We start from the raw sequence: 27,089 nt of genomic DNA, 5'->3' as shown, positions 1-27,089 counted from the left end.
GAGAACTTTCCAGCCAGCGTCATCATAAAAGCTAACTCGAAGGGATGGATGGATGAAGAAAAGATGAGCGAGTGGTTAAGGGAAGTTTACGCGAAGAGGCCGGGTGGCTTTTTTCACGCAGCTCTGTCCATGTTGATATACGTATGTTTGTGATTGCACATTTGCGTACATTTTGGGAGTGAACAGAGTTGTTAGAACGCTGGTTTTTAATATATTATTAAAGTTTGACTGACCTATCTGACTGTTTTTTTGACATTCCTTTAGCGCAGTTAGATGCGGCTTACAACACCGGGCGGCTTATAGGTGGACAAAGTTTTGAAATATGCCGTTCATTGAAGGCGCGGCTTTTAACTCAGGGCGCCTTATAGTGCGGAAAATACGGTACTTCTAGACCTCCACTCCAGAAGACACATCACTCCGACCCACTTCTCCAAAGTGGGCTGGCTCAGGGTGGAGGACAGAGTAAAACAACTTGCACTGAGCCTAGTCTATAAAATGTGCTACACCTCCCTGATATCGAAGTACATGTCAAACTACTTCCATAACGTAAATGACCGCCATAACCACAACACCAGGGAGAGCGCCACAAACCACGTCAAACCCAGATTCCGATCTAACAAAGGTCTTAAGTCATTCTCCTTCTATGCCACATCAATATGGAATGCACTCACAACAGGTGTAAAAGAAAGGGCATCTCTATCCTCCTTCAAAAGCTCCAGTCAGCAACAACCCTAGACTAACTCCCTCCCCCTTCAACATCCCACCGCCCCGGATTGTAAACAATCAAATGTAAATAATCAAATGTATATACTTGTTCTTATGCTTTCTGAGATCAGTACGTTCACCGCTCGCTGTACATATCCTACCAAGTGAGACCTACACTGTTACAATGTCCATTTCTCAGATGGTATAATTGTTGATGACTGAAGTATGCTGATAGCAACCCAACCTACCCCCACCACACCAACCCCCTCCACATCCCACCCTGGAATTGTAAATAATGTAAATAATTCAATGTATATACTCTGATGATGAACTTGTGTGATGACTGTATTATGCTGATAGTATATATTTGTACCATGAATTGATTAATGTGGACCTCGGAATATGTACTGTACTGTGCAATCTACTAATAAAGGTTATAGGTGGTTAGTAGGTAGGTTGGTGGTAGTACGTAGGTGGTTAGAAGGTAGGTTGGTGGTAGTAGGTAGGTGGTTAGTAGGTAGGTTGGTGGTAGTACGTAGGTGGTTAGAAGGTAGGTTGGTGATAGTAGGTAGGTGGTTAGTAGGTAGGTTGGTGGTAGTACGTAGGTGGTTAGAAGGTAGGTTGGCGGTACTAGGTAGGTGGCTAGTAAGTAGGTTGGTGTTACAACCTGTATTTAACCCATACTTGCCAACCTTGAGACCTCCGATTTCGGGAGGTGGGGGGGTGGGGGGTGCGGGGCGTGGTTAAGATATACATATATAAGAAATACTTGACTTTCAGTGAATTCTAGCTATATATATTTATTTTATTACACATATATATATATATATATATATATATATATATATATATATATATATATATATAAAAGAAATACTTTAATTTCAGTGTTCATTTATTTACACATTTACACACACATAACACTCATCTACTCATTGTTGAGTTAAGGGTTGAATTGTCCATCCTTGTTCTATTCTCTGTCACTATTTCAGAACACACACATTATACAAATATACATTATAAAATCAATAAGAAAACGGGAGCGCTAATTTGGGAGTCTGAATTAGGATCAGAAGTTCCTATATAAACATTGCGCACTCACGTCGCCTTTGTGTATTGATTACTGCAGCTGTGCACTGGATTCATTCACAAATACAAACTACAACTCACAAACACTTTAGAGTTAGGCTCCACCATCAGAATGTGTACTTAAACTTATAAAGATCACATGGATATTATTCAGTGAGTTGATTCACCAAAACTAACCTGTTATTCAGGAGGAAAAAGCACACAGGACGTTTCAATTGTTTACAGACTGGTCGCGCTCATCAGAATGACAAGACACTTCCGGTCTGCAGGTGATAGCATTCAATTGGGAAGAAACGCCCTACTGCCCCCTACTGACCAATGTGAATACTGATAAATCTGTAATGACAGCTCCAAAAACTAATTCAAACCACAAAATAAAATAAATAAATCAACACAAAAATGTGACACATTATGGGTGGGTCACATATGCATGTACAGTAGATGGCAGTATTGTCCTGTTTAAAAGTGTCACAACATTGCTGTTTACGGCAGACGAACTGCTTGACGGTAGACGAATACTTGACTGCTGTTGTTGTGTGTTGTTACCGCGCTGGGAGGACGTTAATGAAACTGCCTAACAATAAACCCACATAAGAAACCAAGAACTCGCTCTCGATCATTAGCTGTTTATATGGTGGTAAAGCGGACGTGAGAACAGGCTGTCAACACGTCACTCAGGTCCGCATGGAGCTGGAGGGGGCGTGGCCTCCAGCTCCGCCTGAATTTCGGGAGATTTTCGGGAGAAAATTTGTCCCGGGAGGTTTTCGGGAGAGGCGCTTGAATTTCGGGAGTCTCCCGGAAAATCCGGGAGGGTTGGCAGGTATGATTTAACCAGATAAGAAACCCATTGAGATCAAGATCTCTTTCACAAGGGTGACCTGGCCAAGATGGTCAACAGCACATGTCACAGAGCAGTTTCAGAAAAGTAATAAGCTAAAGACATACATTTTAAAATGCATAAAAGAGAACTGTAAAACAATAACGATTTACACCTTTTAAAAACACAGGCACTGCGCAAACGTCTCTCGCTGTCTGTCCCTTAGGATAGAACGGAAGGCTCCGAATGGAAGTAGTTCAGAGAGTTTCAGTTTCGTCCGCAATGCCTTCCATGCCAGAGGGGCAGCAATGCCAAAAGCTCTTTTGCAAAATTCACGAGGTACAGTTAAAATATACAATTGGAAGAACATAATGCATAGGAGCTGTTTTTGTTTGTGGTTAGTAGGTAGGTAGATAGGTGGGTAAGTAGGTATAGGTAGAAGGGTAAGCAGGTAGGTTCGCCACTGTGTTGGTCTGGACCCCCAAAATGCTGGGACAGCAGGTGTAGCGCAGGTAAATAATTATTTTAACGACAAAAAACAAAGGGCACCAACCAGCGTCAGGAGCCGATCACAGGTGAGTAGAAACAACTTACAGGTACGGGAGACACAACACATGCAATGCAGCATGGCGGTGCAAAGCACAAAAGTCAAGCAACAATCTAGCACTGTCCATAAGCAGCCTCCTGATTAAGGATTGTCAGCAGGTAAGTATCCAAATTACCAACTGGAGGCAGGTGCTCAAGACAAAAGTAAGGTGGCTGGGAAACAAAGGAGGAAAGGAAGTACAATGAAAAATAAAAGCAGTGGTCGGGAAAGAATACAAAAAAACAGGAATCTAATAATGTGAAACCTTGTCATGACAGGTCATAAAGGTGCAGGTGGGTAGTTAAGTATGTGGTTGGGTAGGTAGGCAGGTATGCAGGTGGGTAAGTGGGTGTGTAGGTAGGTAGTGTTAAAACTATTTTGTTGTAAGGAGTCTGAATCCAAGAGTCTGAATCCACCCTCCCCTCAAAATTGTTGCGTTACGACCAGTTGTTCCTCCCAGGGAATTCAAGTCGCTGGTCGCTCCCAAGCTCTTTACGACACTTAAAGCTGAGTAGAAGAACCACCAGAGACAGGATAGGTATTTTGTAATATATTTGCAAAGCTTTGTAAATATACTGAGACCAGTCCAGCATAGAACATTCAATCGCGCAGCTAAGATGGTCTGCCTCACAAAATGGAAACCTCTTATTCTATCAAGTCTCTCTCTCTCCCACCCTCGCAGTCTTGTCCCTCCAGCCCAAACACATGCCCATTGTCCTCCGCACCTGGACATAAGAATAGATAAGAAGAAGGAGTATCTCTCTTTCTTACATTCCATATTCAAGGTTAGCACACAGTATTTGCAGACAACCAAAAGACCACAATTGGAAGAAAAACACTAGCTGTTTTGTAATATCCATCCATCCATCCATCCATCTTCTTCCGCTTATCCGAGGTCGGGTCGCGGGGGCAGCAGCTTAAGCAGGGAAGCCCAGACTTCCCTCTCCCCAGCCACTTCGTCCAGCTCCTCCCGGGGGATCCCGAGGCGTTCCCAGGCCAGCCGGGAGAGATAGTCTTCCCAGCGTGTCCTGGGTCTTCCCCGTGGCCTCCTACCGGTCGGACGTGCCCGAAACACTTTCCTAGGGAGGCGTTCGGGTGGCATCCTGACCAGATGCCCGAACCACCTCATCTGGCTCCTCTCGATGTGGAGGAGCAGCGGCTTTACTTTGAGCTCCCCCCGAATGACAGAGCTTCTCACCTTATCTCTAAGGGAGAGCCCCGCCACTCGGCGGAGGAAACTCATTTCGGCCGCTTGTACCCGTGATCTTGTCCTTTCGGTCATGACCCAAAGCTCATGACCATAGGTGAGGATGGGAACGTAGATCGACCGGTAAATCGAGAGCTTTGCCTTCCGGCTCAGCTCCTTCTTCACTACAACGGATCGATACAGTGTCCGCATTACTGAAGACGCCGCACCGATCCGCCTGTCGATCTCACGATCCACTCTTCCCCCACTCGTGAACAAGACTCCGAGGTACTTGAACTCCTCCACTTGGGGCAAGATCTCCTCCCCAACCCGGAGATGGCACTCCACCCTTTTCCGGGCGAGAACCATGGACTCGGACTTGGAGGTGCTGATTCCCATCACAGTCGCTTCACACTCTGCTGCGAACCGATCCAGTGAGAGCTGAAGATCTTGGCCGGAGGAAGCCATCAGGACCACATCATCTGCAAATAGCAGAGACCTAATCCTGCAGCCACCAAACCAGATACCCTCAACGCCCTGACTGCGCCTAGAAATTCTGTCCATAAAGGTTATGAACAGAATCGGTGACAAAGGGCAGCCTTGGCGGAGTCCAACCCTCACTGGAAACGTGTCCGACTTACTGCCGGCAATGCGGACCAAGCTCTGACACTGATTATACAGGGAGCCAACTGCCACAATAAGACAGTCCGTTACCCCATACTCTCTGAGCACTCCCCACAGGACTTCCCGGGGTACACGGTCGAATGCCTTCTCCAAGTCCACAATGCACATGTAGACTGGTTGGGCAAACTCCCATGCACCCTCAAGGACCCTGCCGAGAGTATAGAGCTGGTCCACAGTTCCACGACCAGGACGAAAACCACACTGTTCCTCCTGAATCCGAGGTTCGACTATCCGGCGTAGCCTCCTCTCCAGTACACCTGAATAGACTTTACCAGGAAGGCTGAGGAGTGTGATCCCACGATAGTTGGAACACACCCTCCGCTTCCCCTTCTTAAAGAGAGGAACCACCACCCCGGTCTGCCAATCCAGAGGTACCGCCCCCGATGTCCACGCGATGTTGCAGAGTCTTGTCAACCAAGACAGCCCCACAACATCCAGAGCCTTAAGGAACTCCGGGCGGATCTCATCCACCCCCGGGGCCTTGCCACCGAGGAGCTTTTTAACTACCTCGGCAACCTCAGCCCCAGAAATAGGAGAGCCCACCTCAGATTCCACAGGCCCTGCTTCCTCATAGGAAGACGTGCTGGTAGGATTGAGGAGGTCTTCGAAGTATTCTCTCCACCGATCCACAACATCCGCAGTCGAGGTCAGCAGAGCACCATCCCCACCATACACGGTGTTGACACTGCACTGCTTCCCCTTCCTGAGGCGGCGGATGGTGGTCCAGAATTGCTTCGAAGCCGTCCGGAAGTCGTTTTCCATGGCTTCCCCGAACTCCTCCCATGTCCGAGATTTTGCCTCTGCGACCGCTGAAGTCGCAGTAATATGATTATGAAATAAAAGAAGTAACACTTAAATTCGGATATATGTAAATATCTGCCTCCGAAAGTAGGTAGGTAGTTTAATAGGTAAGTAGATAGGTAGATAGGTAAGTATTTGGGTGGGTGAGTGGTTAGGTAGATAGGTGGGTGGATAAGTGTCGTACATATGTAGGTAGATGGGCGGGTATGTGGCGTAGATAGATATGTAGGTAGGTAAGTTTGTAGGTAGGTAAGTCTGTAGGTAGGTAGGTCGGTAAGTAGGTAGGAAGGTAAGTAGGTAGGCAGTTAGTCAGGTTTAATGAAGGGCGAGTGTTCATTGTCAATGAATGAGTGGCTTTCACTGCCCTCTAATAGAAAAACTCCCTACCAAGTGTTAGGGAGGATGTGGCTACCGCCTGATCGACCATCCGTCTTCCTTCCAAACATGTTTGCAGATGTCTGTGATTTTGAGGAGGGAAGTTGTAACTGGCAGCAGGGCAGCAACGATGACGCCGACTGGATCCGGCAGTCGGGCTCCACCCCGAACCCCAACACGGGCCCCGACAGCGACCACACCACCAACACGCCAATGGGCCACTACTACTACCTGCCCTCTTCCAACAATGACATCGCAGGCCAGACCGCCGCCATGTCGTCACCGTTGTACCCGCCCACTGCGCGTGAGTCCCTCGGTGTCATGAAAACTGGATAGAAATGACAAGATCTTGTTCCATCTAGTTTGAGTTCTACCCTCCTTCTTTTAGGACAAGGAGCTTGCGTTAAGATTTGGTACCACATGTACGGCAGAGGCGTTGGGACCTTCAACGTTTACCAGCAGAGCCAAGGTGGCGTCCGTGCTCTGATTTTCTCCCAGAGCGGAGACCAGCTCCCGCTGTGGAGATTGGCTGAGGCGTCACTCCTGCCTTCAGTTCAGCCATACAAGGTGAGTCACGAAGGCTATGTCTACATTAATAATTATTTAGCCTAAGCCCCGTTTCAGCCACACTAAACCATCGTTTAAGGTTCCCCTCATTGGATAATTTTATACACGGGTAAGTGCGCCGTGTATTTCTTGAATCTCCGGCTCTGTATGGACTCATCAATCGTTTACAAACTGAGTTCGGAGAGGAAGTGACACCAGAAAGACCATGCCCCACACAGGAAGTGACGTCAGAAAGAACCAGCCAGCTTCGTAATAAAGCAGTTTCGTAACTCTGAGCTAACCACTAGAAAGATGGAGGCAAGTCATCCAGACATGCCCATGTTTCTCCTTCTTCTACATCAGGGGTGCTCACACTTTTTCTGCAGGAGAGCTACTTTTCAATTGATCAAGTTGTGGGGATCTACCTCATTCATATATATAATTTATATTTACTTATTTATGAAATATATGTTTTTGTTAACAAGTTAAAGGTGTTTAAAGATAATACAAGCATGTTTAACACTTATAGTTAATATTGGTAATAAGTTAAAGGTGTTTAAAGATAATACAAGCATGTTTAACACATATACTTAATATTGTTAACAAGTTAAAGGTGTTTAAAGATAATACAAGCATGTTTAACACTTATAGTTAATATTGGTAACAAGTTAAAGGTGTTTAAAGATAATACAAGCATGTTTAACACATATAGTTAATATTGTTAACAAGTTAAAGGTGTTTAAAGATAATACAAGCATGTTTAACACATATACTTAATATTGTTAACAAGTTAAAGGTGTTTAAAGATAATACAAGCATGTTTAACACTTATAGTTAATATTGTTAACAAGTTAAAGGTGTTTAATGATAATACAAGCATGTTTAACACGTATAGTTAATATTGTTAACTTAAAGGTGGTTAAAGATAATACAAGCATGTTTAACACCTATAGTTAATATTGTTAATAAGTTAAAGGTGTTTAAAGATAATACAAGCATGTTTAACACATATAGTTAATATTGTTAATAAGTTGAAGGTGTTTAAAGATAATACAAGCATGTTTAACACATATAGTTAATATTAATACGTTAAAGGTGTTTAAAGATAATACAAGCATGTTTAACACATAGTTAATAAGTTAAAGGTGTTTAAAGATAATACAAGCATGTTTAACACATATAGTTAACATTGTTAATAAGTTAAAAGTGTTTAAAGATAATACGAGCATGTTTAACACATATAGATTCCTTTCTTTCATGAAGACAAGAATATAAGTTGGTGTATTACCTGATTCTGATTACTTGCATTGATAGGAATCAGACAGTGGTGCTGATAACGTCCGCATTTTCGAATGGAAAAGAAAAAAAGTCCTCCTTTCTGTCCAATACCACATGAAAGTGGTTGGTTTTTGGCATCTTATTTGTCCAGCTTCCGTACTCCTTTTTATACACTTTACAAGAAATACATTGTCGGCGAACTCCGTAGCTTGCTAGCTTGTGCACGCCAGCTTTCTGAGACTCTTATTTTGTAAGCGCAGGCAGGATGAAGAAGCGTTTTTATTGTGCAACTGTGCAGTCGGTCTTTGGAGTTTTGACGACAGGTACGGCGCCAGAGTCTGTTGAAATAAAGTGTTTCTCGCTTTCCAGTCGGTAATTTTAATGAGCTGGCAGCAGCCAGCGTCATCTCAGAAGACCCTCGGGTGCCGTGAATGTCAATCAAGTGACGAAAGTGACGTCATAGTGAAGATTTATGATCGCTCATTTTTAGGACTATTTTTTTAATGCCTGGCTGGTGATCGACTGACACACCCTCCACGATCGACCGGTAGCTCGCGATCGACGTAATGAGCACCCCTGTTCTACATGTACAGACGCTTGTGGAAATCACACATTAATACCTTAAGAGAAAGAAACGTGCGATTGCAGCTATTTGGGATACAACACTTTTCAGACGGCAAGAGAACTTTCGAATGTCCAGGTCAGCTGTGACGCTAATTACCGAAAAACTTTGTCCATTTGTCGAAGGAGAGACAGCAAGAATTTGGGCTCCCATAGATGTGATAAAAAAAAAGTTAGCGTGTGCTTTGTATTACCTGTTCAACGAGGGAAGACTACGGAAAACAGCGAATGCATTTGGACTGTCAAAGCAGACTGTATCAGTTATTGTCCGCCATGTATGTTGCGGACTCAACGTCTAGGTCCAGAGTATATAAAGTCACCAAAAAGGAATGGACAACGAAGGTGAAGGCAAAAGAGTGAGGAGTGTCCTGACCAGATGTCTCGATCCCTAGATTGATTGATGTAAAATGTTCTTTATCGCATTTTCCGCGCATGCGTACTAAGTCCCGTTGCGCCGGCGGACAGAGGGGGGAAGGGGGTCTTGAACGACCATTATGTGTGTGTGTGGACAAGGATAATGTTAGGTGGGATTTACCCTGGATAACCGGCTTAGTGTAGAAGGAGCCTAAGAGGTCACACTATTACCTTTGGTTCCACTCAGAGGGACTCCAGTGCGTTTGCTCTGTATGGCTCGTTTGGTCATGTGCAAACACTGTTATTGTCATGATCTGTGGTCTGGATCATGTTTTTGTTATTTTCTGTTAGTTTTAAGACTCGAATAGTTCCTGTTTTTGTGCACCCTTGTTTGCAGGGCCGGCCCGTGGCATAGGCCGTATAGGCAAATGCTAAGGGCGCCGTCCATCAGGGGGCGCCACGCAAGTGCCACAAATGTTGGAGAGAAAAAGAAAAAAAAAGAGAAAAAAAGGTGGTACTATTATTTCTAAATACAAAAAATAATCCCACGTTAATTAAAATGCAAAGTAAAGCCTATTTAATAGAAATATTATTTGTTACAACATCCCCCCCCCCCCGACGGTGCGCCCCCTCCCTTCCCATATCATGACTCTTTTTGGACGTCACCACATCAAAAAATCAACACAAGATGTCAAAACGGCCAAAACTGTCAGGTGCCCAGGGAAGAAAAAAGAGAAAAGAAGAGGAGGAGAAACGAGAAAAGACAGAGGTAGCAAGTAGGTAACGTTAGCCTACATGAAATTATTTGTCTGTTACAGAATGTGATAGTAACCTGGCTTTTTAGCATTAAGCTAATGTTACATGAGTCGGCAATTGCTAATCAATAAATAGCTAGTTCTGTTTTAACGTCGGGTTAATATTGTGGAGGGGGCTAAATTGTTATGGAAAATAATAATGTAACGTTAGGTAATTACAGTACGGTACTCCCACCTACATTCCTCTGGGACATTTGTATTAGATATTTTAAGCAGGTGTTTTTTGTTTACATTGTTATTGCCTTCTGGTTAGCTAATGTTTGCCCTGCAGGTAATAGTCACTTTTCCACCCCTTTATATATTAGGTATAGTTGTAAGTAAAAAAAAAAAGGTCAAAGACAAAGCTATTCGGTTTCTTGTGAGTATATACACTTCACTGCCGATGTGGGGGGCACACCTGCTCTAATCAACAGACTATTATTTCAGCCTGTCTTTGCCAATTAGTCGGGCTGGCGTCATTGCTTGTGTCATGCGATTGCTTGTTTCATGCTTAATTCATGCTGTTCACTTCATGTCGGATTTCAAGTTTATGCTTAGTGTTTGCTTCATGCCTTGCCAAGTAAGTTCTGTTTGTTCATGCCACAGTTAGTGAGTTTTTGTCCTGTCCATAGTCCATGCTAAGTGTTAGCTTTTGTTGCCTTCGCTAAGTTGTGCCTTCGCCTTGTGCACCTTTTTGTTTGTACCTATTTGAGAGTCAAGATTAAATCATGTTCCTACCTTCAAGTCCTGTCCGGAATAGTCCGTTTACGTCCTGGGAGAACAAACCTCGCAGTAAGCTGTACTGTCATATGTCACAAAAGCTCTTTAAAGGTTTATTTTAGGAGCTTTATTTGAAATTCAAATTGGTAAAAATAGCAAAACATAAACTAAGTATTTTGCGTTGGAATATTTGAGTTATGCCGATTAAGTCTAGCAGCATATAAAAATACACTCAAGTATTAAACCCAGCAGAGTGCAGGCAGCATTTTGCTTCGGAGTATTTGAATCATGCCACGAAAGAAGCAAACCCCCAGGTGTGAAGGCATCATCAGGTCCCACATTCATTCCTGTGCTATGCAAGACAGCAAATAGCAGAGGTGGGACCAAGTCATTGTTTTGCAAGTCACAAGTAAGTCTCAAGTCTTTGCCCTCAAGTCCGAGTCAAGTCCCGAGTCAAGACAGGCAAGCCCCGAGTCAAGTCCAAAGTCAAGACTGGAAAGTCTCAAGTCAAGTCCTAAGTCCTGCATTTTGAGTTTCGAGTCCTTTCAAGTCCTTTTAACCACAGACTAATATATTAACACAGATTGTGTATGCTTTTAAAATGCTGTATTTATTTATTAAAACAAGTGCATTTGAAATTGCAGGAAAGAAAATTGTGCTGACATTGCACTTTATAATAGCACTATTAACCAGTCATTTTAAACATTAACTCATTCCTTTACAGAACAAACACATTGAAAAATAAAGTGCAAATGTACTTATTTGTACAAAAGTGTTAACATTGAAAAAACATGACATATACGTGAACATAACAAAAAAGTTGTACTTTTTATATGTCAGGGCCCTATGCTGCATTGCATTTGCAAAAGACCAAATTAGCCAAGAGTCTGTCAGTCATTTGTGCACGATGGGGGCGTAGTATGATGCCACCATGGCTGAAAACTCGCTCCACTGGAGCACTGGAGGCAGGCACTGCCAAGACTCTCATGGCCACTCGGAACAGTGAAGGAAGAGTCTTCATGTTCAATGCCCAGAACAAAAGGGGGGAGAGAGGTTTTTTGGGTTGGTGCACTACTTGTAAGTGTATCTTGTGTTTTTTATGTTGATTTAATTAAAAAAAGAAAAAATATATATATATATTTCTTGTGCGGCCCGATACCAATCGATCCACGGACCAGTAGCGGGCCGCGGCCCGGTGGTTGGGGACCACTGAGGTAAACAACCAACAGTATGTCTGAAAGCTAGCTAAAACGGTACACATATTCATAATATAGTATACATTTTAACTGACCTTTATTTTACTATTTTTGTCTTTTTTTAGGTGGCTAAAATACGCGGTGCTGCTGACCGCCGTCTAACGTTACGTGTGATATATTGACTAACGTAACCCTGCTTAAAAAAAATCACTGAACAAAAAGTATGAATAAGGTAGTGAACTGCAACAGATTCCCGTGTTTGCAATAACGTTATAACGTTAGCAGTGAGTTTAAAGCCTCACACAGCAAATAAAAGGCACGTTACTTAGCCAATAAACGTTATCTTACATTCAAAACTTACCGTTCTTTGTGCAACTTCAAATGTCGGACGAAGTTGGAAGTTGTTGCCTCTCCATCAGTCATTTTCGAACCGCATGTGTTGCATACTGCAAACCGTTTTGTGTTGACCACCTCGTAATTTTTATACCCAAACAAAATTATTTTAGGTATCATTTTTTGTTCACTGGCATGTGGTTTGGACATGTCTTCTTCATTGGTTGTCCTGCAATTTGATTGGATGAATGCTGTGTGATGAAAACAAAGTAGATCTAATTTGATTGGCTGTTGTACTGAGAGCACACCAGCTGACACACGCAACGCTGATAGACAAGTACACAATGAAAAATACGGAGCGCTCCCGAATAACTTTTTCATCTTTGGGTTTTGGGGAAAGTAGCAAGTCATGTCAAGTCAAGTCAATTCAAAAGGCTCAAGTCCAAGTGAAGTCACAAGTCATTGATGTTAAAGTCTAAGTCGAGTTGCAAGTCTTTTTACATTTTGTCAAGTCGAGTCTAAAGTCATCAAATTCATGACTCGAGTCTGACTCGAGTCCAAGTCATGTGACTCGAGTCCACACCTCTGGCAAATAGCAGAGACAGACTCAAATGTGCAGGCATGATCTGAAGGAGCCGAGCAGTGATCTTACTATCCATCTGTCTTAGCTCGTGGTGGAAGGTGTGAAGGGCGGTCCCACCCTGGAGGGCGACATGGCTTTTGATGACGTCCACCTGATAGACACCAACTGCCCCCCGCACGGCACCTGCGACTTTGAGATGGACATGTGCAGCTGGACCAACGTGAGGGGATCAATAGACCAAGGCGACTGGCTCCGAGGGTTCGGAGCCTCCCCGAACCCCAACACGGGACCTAGCGTGGATCACACCACACACACGCCACACGGTTAGTCTTCCTGTTAGCTGTGTACTATTCAGTTATTATATGATATTTTCACAGTTTATACGGTTTTTTTTAGTAAGCTTTACTAAGAAACATGTTTTGTGGGTCTGTAGCTTTAATGCCGAAGAGCTGTGTTTGTCTCCAACAAAGTGAGTCTCTGATTTATTCAAGTTAAAGTACCAATGATTGTCACATACACACCGAGTGTGGTGAAATGTGTCCTCCGCTTTTGACTCGTCCCCTTGTTCACCCCCTGGATCTACTTTAAGACAAATACCGTATTTTCCGCACTATAAGGCGCACCTAAAAACCACAAATTTTCTCAAAAGCTGACAGTGCGCCTTATAACCCGGTGCGCTTTATATATGGATAAATATTAAGATTCATTTTCATAAAGTTTAGGTCTCGCAACTACGGTAAACAGCCGCCATCTTTTTTCCCCGTAGAAGAAGCGCGCGGTGCATGCTGGGATATGTGACGTTTCATTTCCATTTGTGTGTTTATGTAAAGACCCCAAAATGGCTCCTATTAAGTGTGTTGTCTGTCTAATTATAAATAATGCAGACGAGGCGTGTTAACTGAGTTCTCAACGTTTACTCGCAGCGTGCTCATAACCACATTCTAACTGCCAGCATACAACGCTTCTCAGGGCTACTGCGCATGCTCGTAACTATCGTTGCATGCTGGGTAGTGTAGTTGTTATATTTGCTAGCTCATAACAGCACATTAAGAGACACGCTTACGCGCTTAATTCAATACTCGCCGTCATTCCGGGTGGATTGACAAAAGACCTCCAGCCGCTAGATATTGGTGTCAACAGGGCATTCGAAGATAGACTGCTAACTGCGTGGGAACAATGGATGACAGAAGGCGAACACACCTTCACTAAGACGAGGAGGCAGCGCCAGACGACGCCAACATCTGCCAGTGGATCGTAAATTTGCCCAACTTTTCACTTCGGACACCGAAGACGAAGGATTTACGAATGAAGAATAACTTCAGAAAGTGAGCGCTATGTTTATTTTGTGTGTTGTGACATTAACGTTCGAGCAACATTATGTTGCTATTGCTCTGCACTATTTTGAATTTTACTATGTTTGTGATTGCACATTTGCGTACATTTTGGGAGTGAACAGAGTTGTTAGAACGCTGGTTTTTAATATATTATTAAAGTTTGACTGACCTATCTGACTGTTTTTTTGACATTCCCTTTAGCGCAGCGTAGGCGCGGCTTATAGTCCGGGGCGGCTTATTGGTGGACAAAGTTATGAAATATGCCATTCATTGAAGGTGCGGCTAATAATCCGGTGCGCCTTATAGTGCGGAAAATACGGTACACTAACGTGTGCTTGCCCGAACATAATAGATTTCATAGATCACATACAAAAAACTGCAACAAATGTCATATTCCACAAACACCAAAGTAATAGAACTCATATATCACATACAACAATATAATAGATACAGTTAAAAAGTTAGAACCCCTAGACTTGAACCCATCCCCTTCTTCCACCACCTGGGAAGTGAGGGGACCAGTCGGTGGTCGCGCCCGGAAATCATTTTTGGTGATTTAACCCCCAATTCCAACCCTTGATGTTGAGTACCAAGCAGGGAGGTAATGGGTTCCATTTGTATAGTCTTTGGTATGACTCGGCCGGGGTTTGACATCACGACCTACTGATCTCAGGGCGGACACTCTAACCACTAGGCCACTGAGTACCGTATTTTCCGCACCATAAGGCGCCCTGGGTTAAAAGCCGCGCCTTCAATGAACGGCATATTTCAAAACTTTGTCCACCTATAAGCCGCCCGGTGTTGTAAGCCGCATCTAACTGCGCTAAAGGAATGTCAAAAAAACAGTCAGATAGGTCAGTCAAACTTTAATAATATATTAAAAACCAGCGTTCTAACAACTCTGTTCACTCCCAAAATGTACGCAAATGTGCAATCACAAACATACGTATATCAACATGGACAGAGCTGCGTGAAAAAAGCCACCCGGCCTCTTCGCGTAAACTTAAACTTACCTTAACCACTCGCTCATCTTTTCTTCATCCATCCCTTCGAGTTAGCATTTATGATGACGCCGGCTGGAAAGGTCTCTTTTGGCAAGGTCTTCCTTTTGAATATCACCATGGGTGGAAGTTTCTGGCCATTAGCATGGCAAGCTAGAACCACAGTGAAGGATGACTTCTCATTCCCTGTGGTGCGAATATTCACCGTACGTGCTCCCGTTGTATCCACAGTGCGGTTCACAGGAATATCAGTTGCTGTGAAATAGTAATCCGTGTGCGGATGGAGAGATTGCGTCTTTTCATGAACCGGATCCCTGACGCTTAGTAGGAGCCATTTTGTGGTCTTTACAGATGTAAACACACAAAGGAAATGAAACGTACGGTATATCCGCGCGCTTTTTCTTCTTCTACGCGGGCGGGTGGTTGCTTACAGTAGAAGAAGAAGCGCTTCCTGTTCTATGGGGGCGGGTGCTTACCTTGGCGGTTGCTTGCGTAGAAGAAGAAGCGCTTCCGGTTCTACCGGGAAAAAAGATGGCGGCTGTTTACCGAAGTTGCGAGATCGAAACTTTATGAAAATGAATCGTAATATTAATCCATATATAAAGCGCACCGGGTTAAAAGCCGCACTGTCAGCTTTTGAGTAAATTTGTGTTTTTTAGGTGCGGCTAATAGTGCGGAAAATACGGTAGGTTGCAGTCAGGGCGTTGAGGGGATCCGGTTTGGTGGCTGCAGGATTAGGTCTCTGCTTTTTGCGGATGATGTGGTCCTGCTGGCTTCATCTGGCCAGGATCTTGAGCTCTCACTGGATCGGTTTGCAGCTGAGTGTGTGGTGACTGGGATGAGAATCGGTACTTCCAAGTCCGAGTCCATGGTTCTCGCCCGGAAATGGATGGAGGAGATCCTGCCCCAAGTGCAGGAGCTCAAGGACCTTGGGGTCTTGTTCACGAGTGATATCAACAGGCGGATCGATGAGGCCTGTGCAGTGATGTGTACCCTGTATCGATCTGTTGGGGTAAAGAAAGAGCTGAGCTGGGAGGCATAGCTCTCAATTTACCGGTCGATCTACGTCCCTATCCTAACTTATGGTCATGAGCTTTGAGTTATGACCGGAAAGACAAGATCATGGGTACAAGCGGCCGAAATGAGTTTTCTATGTCGGGTGGCGGAGCTCTCCCTTCGAGATAGGTGGAGAAGCTCTGTCATTTGAGAGGAGCTCAATGTAAAACCACTGCTCCTCTAAATCGGGAGGAGCCAAATGAGGTGGTTCGGACATCTGGTTATAATTCCCCCCCTGAACGCCTCTCTGTGGAGATGTTTAGGACACCTCCGACCGGTAGGAGACCACGGGGAAGACCCGGGACACGGTGGAGAGACTATGTCTCTCAGCTGGCCTGGGAACGCCTCGGGATCCCCTTGGAAGAGCTGAACGAAATAGCTGGGGCGAGGGAAGTCTGGGCTTCTCCGCTTAGGCTCCTGCCCCCGGGATCCGAATTTGGATAAGTGGAGAAGATGGATGGATGGATGCATGTATTTTTCTTAAAGAACAGACCAATGAAGCCAATAATGAAATTTTTTGTCGTCTCCTTTATTTTTAAAAGCATTGACATACATTTTGGTACCGGTACCAAAATATTGTTATCGAGACAACCCTGCTCATAAACATGTCAATATTATTGGGGGAGGCATGGCGCGTTCTGGAGAGTGGCCGTGCCAGCAACCTGAGGGTTCCTTGTTCGAGAAGCTCTGTCATTCGAGAGGAGCTCAAAGTAAAACCACTGCTCCTCTAAATCGGGAGGAGCCAGATGAGGTGGTTCGGGCATCTGGTTATAATTCCCCCCCTGAAGGCCTCCCTGTGGAGTTATTCAGGACACGTCCGACCGGTAGGAGACCACGGGGAAGACCCGGGACACGGTGGAGAGACTATGTCTCTCAGCTTGTCTGGGAACGCCTCGGGATCCTTTGAAAGAGCTGGACGAAATAGCTGGGGAGAGGGAAGTCTGGGCTTCTCCGCTTAGGCTCCTGCCCCCGCGATCTGACTTTGGATAAGCGGAGAAGATAGATGGATGGATGCATGTATTTTTCTTAAAGAACAGACCAATGAAGCCAATAATGACATTTTTTGTGGTCTCCTTTATTTTTAAAAGTATTGACATACAATTTGGTACCAAAATATTGTTATCAAGACAACCCTGCTCAATAACATGTTAATATTATTGGGGGCGGCTTGGCAAGTTCGGGAGAGTGGCCGTGCCAGCAACCTGAGGGTTCCTTGTTCGAGAAGCTCTGTCATTCGAAAGGAGCTCAATGTAAAACCACTGCTCCTCTAAATCGGGAGGAGCCAGATGAGGTGGTTCGGGCATCTGATTATAATTCCCCCCCTGAACGCCTCCCTGTGGAGGTATTCAGGACACGTCCGACCGGTATGAGACCACGGGGAAGACCCGGGACACAATGGAGAGACTATGTCTCTCAGCTGGCCTGGGAATGCCTCGGGATCCCCTGGGAAGATCTGGACGAAATAGCTGGGGCGAGGGAAGTCTGGGCTTCTCCGCTTAGGCTCCTGCCCCCGGGATCCGAATTTGGATAAGCGGAGAAGATAGATGGATGGATGCATGTATTTTTCTTAAAGAACAGACCAATGAAGCCAATAATGAAATTTTTTGTGATCTCCTTTATTTTTAAAAGTATTGACATACAATTTGGTACCGGTACCAAAATATTGTTATCGAGACAACCCTGCTCATAAACATGTCAATATTATTGGGGGCGGCATGGCGCATTCGGGAGAGTGGCCGTGCCAGCAACCTGAGGGTTCCTTGTTCGAGAAGCTCTGTCATTCGAGAGGAGCTCAAAGTAAAACCACTGCTCCTCTAAATCGGGAGGAGCCAGATGAGGTGGTTCGGGCATCTGGTTATAATTCCCCCCCTGAACGCCTCCCTGTGGAGGTATTCAGGACACGTCCGACCGGTAGGAGACCACGGGGAAGACCCGGGACATGGTGGAGAGACTATGTCTCTCAGCTGGCCTGGGAACGCCTCGGGATCCTTTGGAAGATCTGGATGAAATAGCTGGGGAGAGGGAAGTCTGGGCTTCTCCGCTTAGGCTCCTGCCCCCGCGATCCGACTTTGGATAAGTGGAGAAGATGGATGGATGGATGCATGTATTTTTCTGACAGCACAGACCAATGAAGCCAATAATGAATGACATTTTGTGTGGTCTCCTTTATTTTTAAAAGTGTTGAAATACATTTTGATACCGGTGCCAAAATGTTGGTGTTGAGACAACCCTACTCATAAATATGTTATTATTATTATTGGGGGCGGCGTGGGGCATTCGGGAGAGTGGACGTGCCAGCAACCTGAGGGTTCCTTGTTCGATCCCCACCTTCTACCAACCTCGTCGCTGTCACAAGTTGTAGGTGACGAACCCCAAGATACAGAGAAGGCAGGCTTTGTGCAGGAAAACATGATTTAATGTCAAAAATAAAGAAAACAAAAACCCGGAACTTGAAGACAAGAAACAGGATACCAGGAAAACAGTAACTATGGAAAAAACGAACAGTCCAAAGCATTCAGCTTACAGCTACACTGACATCGACAATCACATCGACAATACTCCAGCACAGACTGGATGGCAAGGCAGGTTTAAATTGCAGCTGGATGATTGACACCAGGTGTGGCCAGGTGCCAATCAGCCACAGCTGAGGGAAAACAGCACTCAGGGAGAAAAGCAGGAAACAACCAAAATAAGAGCGCTGACAGGAAACAAAGACATCCATCCATCCATCTTCTTCCGCTTATCCGAGGTCGGGTCGCGGGGGCAGCAGCCTAAGCAGGGAAGCCCAGACTTCCCTCTCCCCAGCCACTTCGTCCAGCTCCTCCCGGGGGATCCCGAGGCGTTCCCAGGCCAGCCGGGAGACATAGTCTTCCCAACGTGTCCTGGGTCTTCCTCGTGGCCTCCTACCGGTCGGACATGCCCTAAACACCTCCTTAGGGAGGCGCTCGGGTGGCATCCTGACCAGATGCCCGAACCACCTCATCTGGCTCCTCTCGATGTGGAGGAGCAGCGGCTTTACTTTAAGCTCCTCCCGGATGACAGAGCTTCTCACCCTATCTCTAAGGGAGAGCCCCGCCACCCGGCGGAGGAAACTCATTTCGGCCGCTTGTACCCGTGATCTTGTCCTTTCGGTCATAACCCAAAGCTCATGACCATAGGTGAGGATGGGAACGTAGATCGACCGGTAAATTGAGAGCTTTGCCTTCTGGCTCAGCTCCTTCTTCACCACAACGGATCGATACAGCGTCCGCATTACTGAAGACGCCGCACCGATCCGCCTGTCGATCTCACCATCCACTCTTCCCTCACTCGTGAACAAGACTCCGAGGTACTTGAACTCCTCCACTTGGGGCAAGATCTCCTCCCCAACCCGGAGATGGCACTCCACCCTTTTCCGGGCGAGAACCATGGACTCGGACTTGGAGGTGCTGATTCTCATCCCAGTCGCTTCACACTCAGCTGCGAACCGATCCAGTGAGAGCTGAAGATCCTGGCCAGATGAAGCCATCAGGACCACATCATCTGCAAAAAGCAGAGACCTAATCCTGCAGCCACCAAACCGGATCCCCTCAACGCCTTGACTGCGCCTAGTTATTCTGTCCATAAAAGTTATGAACAGAATCGGTGACAGAGGGCAGCCTTGGCGGAGTCCAACCCTCACCGGAAACGTGTCCGACTTACTGCCGGCAATGCGAACCAAGTATGAACCCTGTATGATCAGTGTCAGAGCTTGGTTCGCATTGCGAAGAAAGAGAAGAAACAAAGACAAACACAGAGGAAAAACTCAAACATAACCAAACTGTCAGGGACAAGCCTGACAGTCACGTCCGTTGTGTCCTCGAGCAAGACACTTCACCCTTGCTCCTGATGGGTCGTGGTTAGGGCCTTGCATGGCAGCTCCCGCCACCAGTGTGTGAATGTGGAAATAGTGTCAGTGAGTACCTTGAAGGTAGAAAAGCGCTATACAAGTATAACCCATTTTACCATAACCCATTTATTTATATGTATTATTATTATTATTATTATTAAGCACGATACTGTTAGAACATCAATACAACTTGATTATTTTACTCATGTACTTACTGTATAACACCAATGCCGCCATCTTCCATTAGGTTCCTACCTCTACGTGGACAGCTCAGTGGGTCAACGGGGCGACGCCTCGTTCATTATCAGTGATGTGCTCCAACCGGCCACTAGAGGCCACTGTCTTGAATTCTGGTACCACATGTTTGGCCCTCATGTCGGTACCCTGCGAGTTTACGTAAACGACAGGTCAGCCATCTTTCAGGCTCTGCCGTTGTCGTTTTTTTTCCCCCCCCGAATGAATTCCCATGACTTGTTTTGTCGTGTAGAAAAACACACGCCAGCGGCAACGAGGCGGGCGTTCAGACGTGGGTCGAGATCGGAAACAAGGGAGACAAGTGGCAGAAGGCCAATGTGTTTGTTGAGGCTGACGAGGCATTCTGGGTAATGCAGATATTTACATACAGGTAAAAGCCAGTAAATTAGAATATTTTGAAAAACTTGATTTATTTCAGTAATTGCATTCAAAAGGTGTAACTTGTACATTATATTTATTCATTGCACACAGACTGATGCATTCAAATGTTTATTTCATTTAATTTTGATGATTTGAAGTGGCAACAAATGAAAATCCAAAATTCCGTGTGTCACAAAATTACTTAAGGCTAATACAAAAAAGGGATTTTTAGAAATGTTGGCCAACTGAAAAGTATGAAAATGAAAAATATGAGCATGTACAATACTCAATACTTGGTTGGAGCTCCTTTTGCCTCAATTACTGCGTTAATGCGGCGTGGCATGGAGTCGATGAGTTTCTGGCACTGCTCAGGTGTTATGAGAGCCCAGGTTGCTCTGATAGTGGCCTTCAACTCTTCTGCGTTTTTGGGTCTGGCATTCTGCATCTTCCTTTTCACAATACCCCACAGATTTTCTATGGGGCTAAGGTCAGGGGAGTTGGCGGGCCAATTTAGAACAGAAATACCATGGTCCGTAAACCAGGCATGGGTAGATTTTGCGCTGTGTGCAGGCGCCAAGTCCTGTTGGAACTTGAAATCTCCATCTCCATAGAGCAGGTCAGCAGCAGGAAGCATGAAGTGCTCTAAAACTTGCTGGTAGACGGCTGCGTTGACCCTGGGTCTCAGGAAACAGAGTGGACCGACACCAGCAGATGACATGGCACCCCAAACCATCACCCAACCATGCAAATTTTGCATTTCCTTTGGAAATCGAGGTCCCAGAGTCTGGAGGAAGACAGGAGAGGCACAGGATCCACGTTGCCTGAAGTCTAGTGTAAAGTTTCCACCATCAGTGATGGTTTGGGGTGCCATGTCATCTGCTGGTGTCGGTCCACTCTGTTTCCTGAGATCCAGGGTATTTTGTATTGAGTATTGTACATGCTCATATTTTTCATTTTCATACTTTTCAGTTGGCCAACATTTCTAAAAATCCCTTTTTTGTATTAGCCTTAAGTAATATTCTAATTTTGTGACACACGGAATTTTGGATTTTCATTTGTTGCCACTTCAAATCATCAAAATTAAATGAAATAAACATTTGAATGCATCAGTCTGTGTGCAATGAATAAATATAATGTACAAGTTACACCTTTTGAATGCAATTACTGAAATAAATCAAGTTTTTCAAAATATTCTAATTTACTGGCTTTTACCTGTATTTGATGCAGATAAATATTATTCGTTCTAACTCACTGCTAAAACCTTCCCCAGTTTGCGTTCGCATATCACAGGAGCGAGGAGGCTGGCGGTGACGTTGCCCTTGATGATATCAACATCTTTCATGGATCCTGCGATCCAGAACCCACCACTGACCCTGTTGATGATTACACTGGTAACGCACACTTTCCTTTTCCTGAAAAAAAAAGATGGCTCACCTTGCGATCTCTCTGCAGATATGTTGTCCATCGGCTTGGCGGTGGGTCTGACTTTCCTTGCAGGGGTCGTCATCGTCTTCTTCCTCATCCGGCTGAACAGGGAGCGCTGTTCCAAGTATGGGATACGAACATACAGCAATTATATTCAGGATAGTCATTTGCAGTGACGTGCAGTCACTAGAGCAGTGGTTCTCAAACTTTTTTTGTCATCCCCCACTTTGGACAAGGGGGAGTTTTCAAGCCCCACCTGCCCCCATCGCTCCAACAGAGCGCTAATGCCAAGCTTTAACATTTTCAAATTTATTGAACATCAAGTTGTATACATTCGAACTCAATAACATAAAATAACATTAAGTTCAATAATAAATAAAATAAATGTGCAGCTGTGGTATAACTTGCATCAAGTTCAATAATAAATAAAATAACTTCCATCAAGTTCAATAATAAATAAAACAAAAGTGTTATAACTTGCATCAAGTTCAATAATAAATCAAAAAAAGTGTTATAACTTGCATCACGTTCAATAATAAATCAAAAAAACTGTTATAACTTGCATCAAGTTCAATAATAAATCAAAAAAAGTGTTATAACTTGCATCACGTTCAATAATAAATCAAAAAAAGTGTTATAACTTGCATCACGTTCAATAATAAATCAAAAAAACTGTTATAACTTGCATCAAGTTCAATAATAAATCAAAAAAAGTGTTATAACTTGCATCACGTTCAATAATAAATCAAAAAAAGTGTTATAACTTGCATCAAGTTCAATAATAAATCAAATAAAAGTGTTATAACTTGCATCAAGTTCAATAATAAATCAAAAAAAGTGTTATAACTTGCATCAAGTTCAATAATAAATCAAAAAAGTGTTATAACTTGCATCAAGTTCAATAATAAATCAAAAAGTGTTATAACTTGCATCACGTTCAATAATAAATCAAAAAAAGTGTTATAACTTGCATCAAGTTCAATAATAAATCAAATAACTTGCATCAAGTTCAATAATAAATAAAAAAAAGTGTTATAACTTGCATCAAGTTCAATAATAAATAAAACAAAAGTGTTATAACTTACATCAAGTTCAATAATAAAAAAAAGTGTTATAACTTGCATCAAGTTCAATAATAAATCAAATAAAAGTGTTATAACTTGCATCAAGTTCAATAATAAATCAAATAACTTGCATCAAGTTCAATAATAAATCAAAAAAAGTGTTATAACTTGCATCAAGTTCAATAATAAATAAAACAAAAGTGTTATAACTTGCATCAAGTTCAATAATAAATAAAACAAAAGTGTTATAACTTGCATCAAGTTCAATAATAAATCAAAAAAAGTGTTATAACTTGCATCAAGTTCAATAATAAATCAAATAACTTGCATCAAGTTCAATAATAAATACAATAAAAGTGCCTCTTTGCAAAAAAAAAAAAGGAGGAGCTATGCATTTGGCAAGACAGGGCAAGTGACAGCACTTTCCCCCAGGAGAGCCACCTTGCTTCACTGTGAAACAGCACGGCTGTATGATCAGCTCCCATTTCCTCACACAGTGCAGAGAACAGTCGCGCTTTCAGTGGTCGTGTTTTGATCAAATTTACCGCGCTCACAACATATTAAAACCTCATTGAGTTCGGGGCTGAGCTGCCTTGACGCGAGTGCTTCCCGGTGAATGACACAGTGTGTGCCCGTCAGATTTGTGTTTCTCTGCAGGCTCTGGCTCTGGCTCGACGACCTTTGAGGTGCGAGTCACAAATGTATATATTTGTGTAATTGTGATCCACACATTAGCCTGCTACCCATCCGCGCGAAAGTTTGTTCCGCTTAGCCCCGCCCCCATTAGTTACTGTTGCTATGTCTGTCAAACTTTCGCTCCTACCGAGAAATTTAAAGCCTACAGTGAAAATAAGTACCGGTAATTTCCATTAATTTATATAGCGGATTTCACAGACAGAATCACAAAGTGATTTACAGTGTGTATAGAAAATGAAAGCATAGTAAAAAAAAAAAATCTAAGAATATAATAATAAAACATTTATTTTAAAGTGAAATGTCCTCCCGTTCCTCGCGCCCCACCTGTCATGTCTCTATTCCCCACCAGTGGGGCGCGCCCCACACTTTGAGAAACGCTGCACTAGAGGCACGTGAGGCGTGGAAAGAAAAAAAATGTAAAAAGAAAAAAAAAAAATTAAATTGTTATATGTATCCAGTGATTATACTATAACGTTATTTTCCATTTAACTTCACCAGTTTTAGATTATTTTTATTCAAAATCGCTGAATTTTCACATTTGCCGTTCAAATACTGAGAAGAGACGGTGCGGTGAACAGCAGCCAGTTGAGGCACGTCACTCAGTGCCTCAACATGGATTGCGCAATGACCCGGCTAACTGCTGGCCTGCTGTGCAGTGAGACCGTATTGCTATATGAATTATATTATACATTTCCATAGTTTAGTTAGCTGAGGTATATAATGTACAGTGTATTTTGTCAACAACTGTATGTGTGTAACGTATTTCTTGTGCTGAGCGATCATAAAACGGCTGCAAAAGACGCACTGGCTGAGGCTCGCCTCCTGCACCCCCGCCGTAGAATTGTTATATCAACTAAAGCCCACACTTAAACTTTCCACGTGCAAGATTGAATCTATTTTTAAAAATTATTTCATAAGAAGCCAAAAAGTGCAAAAACAATAATGTTTGTGTTGGAGGAGTTGTGAATGACTGCAGGGACACAACATTAGATACACCTGGGACGGCATGGCGTAGTGGGTAGAGCAACCGTGCCAGAAATCTGAGGGTTGCAGGTTCGCTCCCCGCCTCTTACCATCCAAAAATCGCTGCCGTTGTGTCCTTGGGCGGGACACTTCACCCTTTGCCCCCGGTGCCACTCACACCGGTGAATTGAATGATGAATGATAGGTGGTGGTCGGAGGGGCGGTTGGCGCAAATTGCAGCCACGCTTCCGTCAGTCAACCCCAGGGCAGCTGTGGCTATGAAAGTAGCTTACCACCACCAGGTGTGAATGATTGATGGGTTCTACATGTAAAGCGACTTTGGGTACTTAGAAAAGCGCTATATAAATCCCAGTTATTATTATTATTATTATTATTATTACCTAATTCACAACTCCTCCAACACGAACATTATTGTTTTTGCACTTTTTGGCTTCTTATTAAATAACTTTTGTAACCTATTTTCATGGGCTTTCCTCTTTGTGATGTTAAGTTCCTGTTATGCGCTGTTATACGGTATATGCCTTGAGCTCTTATTTTGAAGGCGCTAAGAGCGGAAGTGATGTCACGTTGCGGAGGTTTTTGAAAGAAGGTAAATAAAGTGGTCCTCATGTAAACTGGAGCCTCCGTGTTTGTTATTTTGTAGTTTCATACAGTATAGGCCACATTTATAAACCCTCGGTTACACTTTTTTTTAAATAGATTCAATCTTGCACGTGGAAAGTTTAAGTGAGGGCTTTAGTTGCGGCACGTGGACTTAATTTCTAAGTAAAGGTAAGACCATAATAACGTTTTTTTAATTAAATGTGCTTTTTTGTGTGCTACAGTTTGTATGTGTAAAGTTAAAGTTAAGTTAAAGTACCAATGATTGTCACACACACACTAGGTGTGGTGAAATTTGTCCTCTGCATTTGACCCATCACCCTTGATCACCCCCTGGGAGGTGAGGGGAGCAGTGGGCAGCAGCGGCGTCGCGCCCGGGAATCATTTTTGGTGATTTAACCCCCAATTCCAAGCCTTGATGCTGAGTGCCAAGCAGGGAAGAATGCTGGTATGAGCTTTTAAACATAACCCGTTAACTGCTGCCAATCAAATGGTGAATAAGATACTCTTTAGGGTTCATATGTTTGTAAATCTGACTGTGATGAAGTCAGTGCCTCACCTCATTTGTTATGTTTCTTCAGAAGCCAGGCAGACGCTGCAAGTAACAACGTTCTGGATCAGGACGCCGTGTTTGACCTCTATGACTGCCAAATAGATGTAAGTAAGCTGCGGGATCAGACAATCTCAGCAACAATGTTTATTATTAAAAAAAAACACGTTTTTTTTTTTTTTTAAAGGGCACACAACAAGGAAGCGTATCCAACATGTCTTTCTACAACAATCTGTACGAACCGTCGACAAACGCAAGCAACGCACGTGTTGACTCATCGAGCGCCTAACCCCTTTGTTTTATTTGTTTTTAAGCACAATTTTAAACATGTGAAATGAAAACCAGGCAGAAAAACATTGATGTAATATAAAAAAGTTAAAAAGTTAAAGTGATTGTCACATCACTCTTGATCACCCTCTGGGAGGTGAGGGGAGCAGTGAGCAGCAGCAGTGGCTGCACCCGGGAATAATTTTTGGTGATTTAACCCCCAATTCCAACCCTTGATGCTGAGATGCTGACTTTCTTCCTCTTAACGCTCTCCTAATTCTGTATCGGACTCTATTTGAACCACATATAAACTACTGCAATGTGGTATGGTGTATCACGTACTATAGAGTTGGAAGGGGTGGGAAGTTAAGCTCGGGAAGTTTGGAAATATTTACCATTTTTTGATTATTCAAAGTTGGACACCGTCCATGGGAAATAATGAGAATGAATGGGGAATTACAATAATGATATATTATTGGGCACTTGTCTATATGCTGCTGCATCTTTGTGGCATACCCATACTTGCCAACCTTGAGACCTCCGATTTCGGGAGGTGGGGGGTGGGGGGCGTGGTTGGGGGCGTGGTTAAGATATACATATATAAGAAATACTTGACATTCAGTGAATTCTAGCTATATATATTTATTTTATTACACACATATATATATATATATATATATATATATATACATATAAATAAATAAATAAATACTTGAATTTCAGTGATCATTTATTTACACTTATACACACACATAACACTCATCTACTCATTGTTGAGTTAAGGGTTGAATTGTCCATCCTTGTTCTATTCTGTCACTATTTCAGAACACACACATTATACAAATATACATTATAAAATCAATAAGAAAACGGGAGCTCTAATTTGGGAGTCTGAATTAGGATCAGCAGTTCCTATATAAACATTGCGCACTCACGTCGCCTTTTTGTATTGATTACTGCA

General features: G+C 43.6%; 1 protein-coding gene across 1 annotated transcript in view; it reads left to right on the top strand.

Moving 5' to 3' along the window:
- Nucleotides 1-26,663, top strand: part of LOC133618955 (MAM and LDL-receptor class A domain-containing protein 1) — a 174,288-nt gene extending 147,625 nt beyond the window's left edge. Inside the window, exons 40-48 of the mRNA XM_061979815.2 lie at nt 6,323-6,547; nt 6,632-6,810; nt 12,754-12,991; nt 20,175-20,334; nt 20,415-20,529; nt 21,813-21,933; nt 21,995-22,091; nt 25,893-25,968; nt 26,049-26,663. Coding sequence (XP_061835799.2) covers nt 6,323-6,547; nt 6,632-6,810; nt 12,754-12,991; nt 20,175-20,334; nt 20,415-20,529; nt 21,813-21,933; nt 21,995-22,091; nt 25,893-25,968; nt 26,049-26,150 — 1,313 coding nt within the window. The 3' untranslated portion in view covers nt 26,151-26,663. The remainder of the gene's footprint in view (nt 1-6,322; nt 6,548-6,631; nt 6,811-12,753; nt 12,992-20,174; nt 20,335-20,414; nt 20,530-21,812; nt 21,934-21,994; nt 22,092-25,892; nt 25,969-26,048) is intronic.
- Nucleotides 26,664-27,089: the final 426 nt, after the last annotated feature.

Source organism: Nerophis lumbriciformis, linkage group LG19, assembly GCF_033978685.3.
Source record: "Nerophis lumbriciformis linkage group LG19, RoL_Nlum_v2.1, whole genome shotgun sequence".
NCBI lineage: Eukaryota > Metazoa > Chordata > Actinopteri > Syngnathiformes > Syngnathidae > Nerophis > Nerophis lumbriciformis.
Note: the sequence above shows the minus strand (reverse complement) of the source record. Positions and strands in the feature narration are given on the sequence as shown.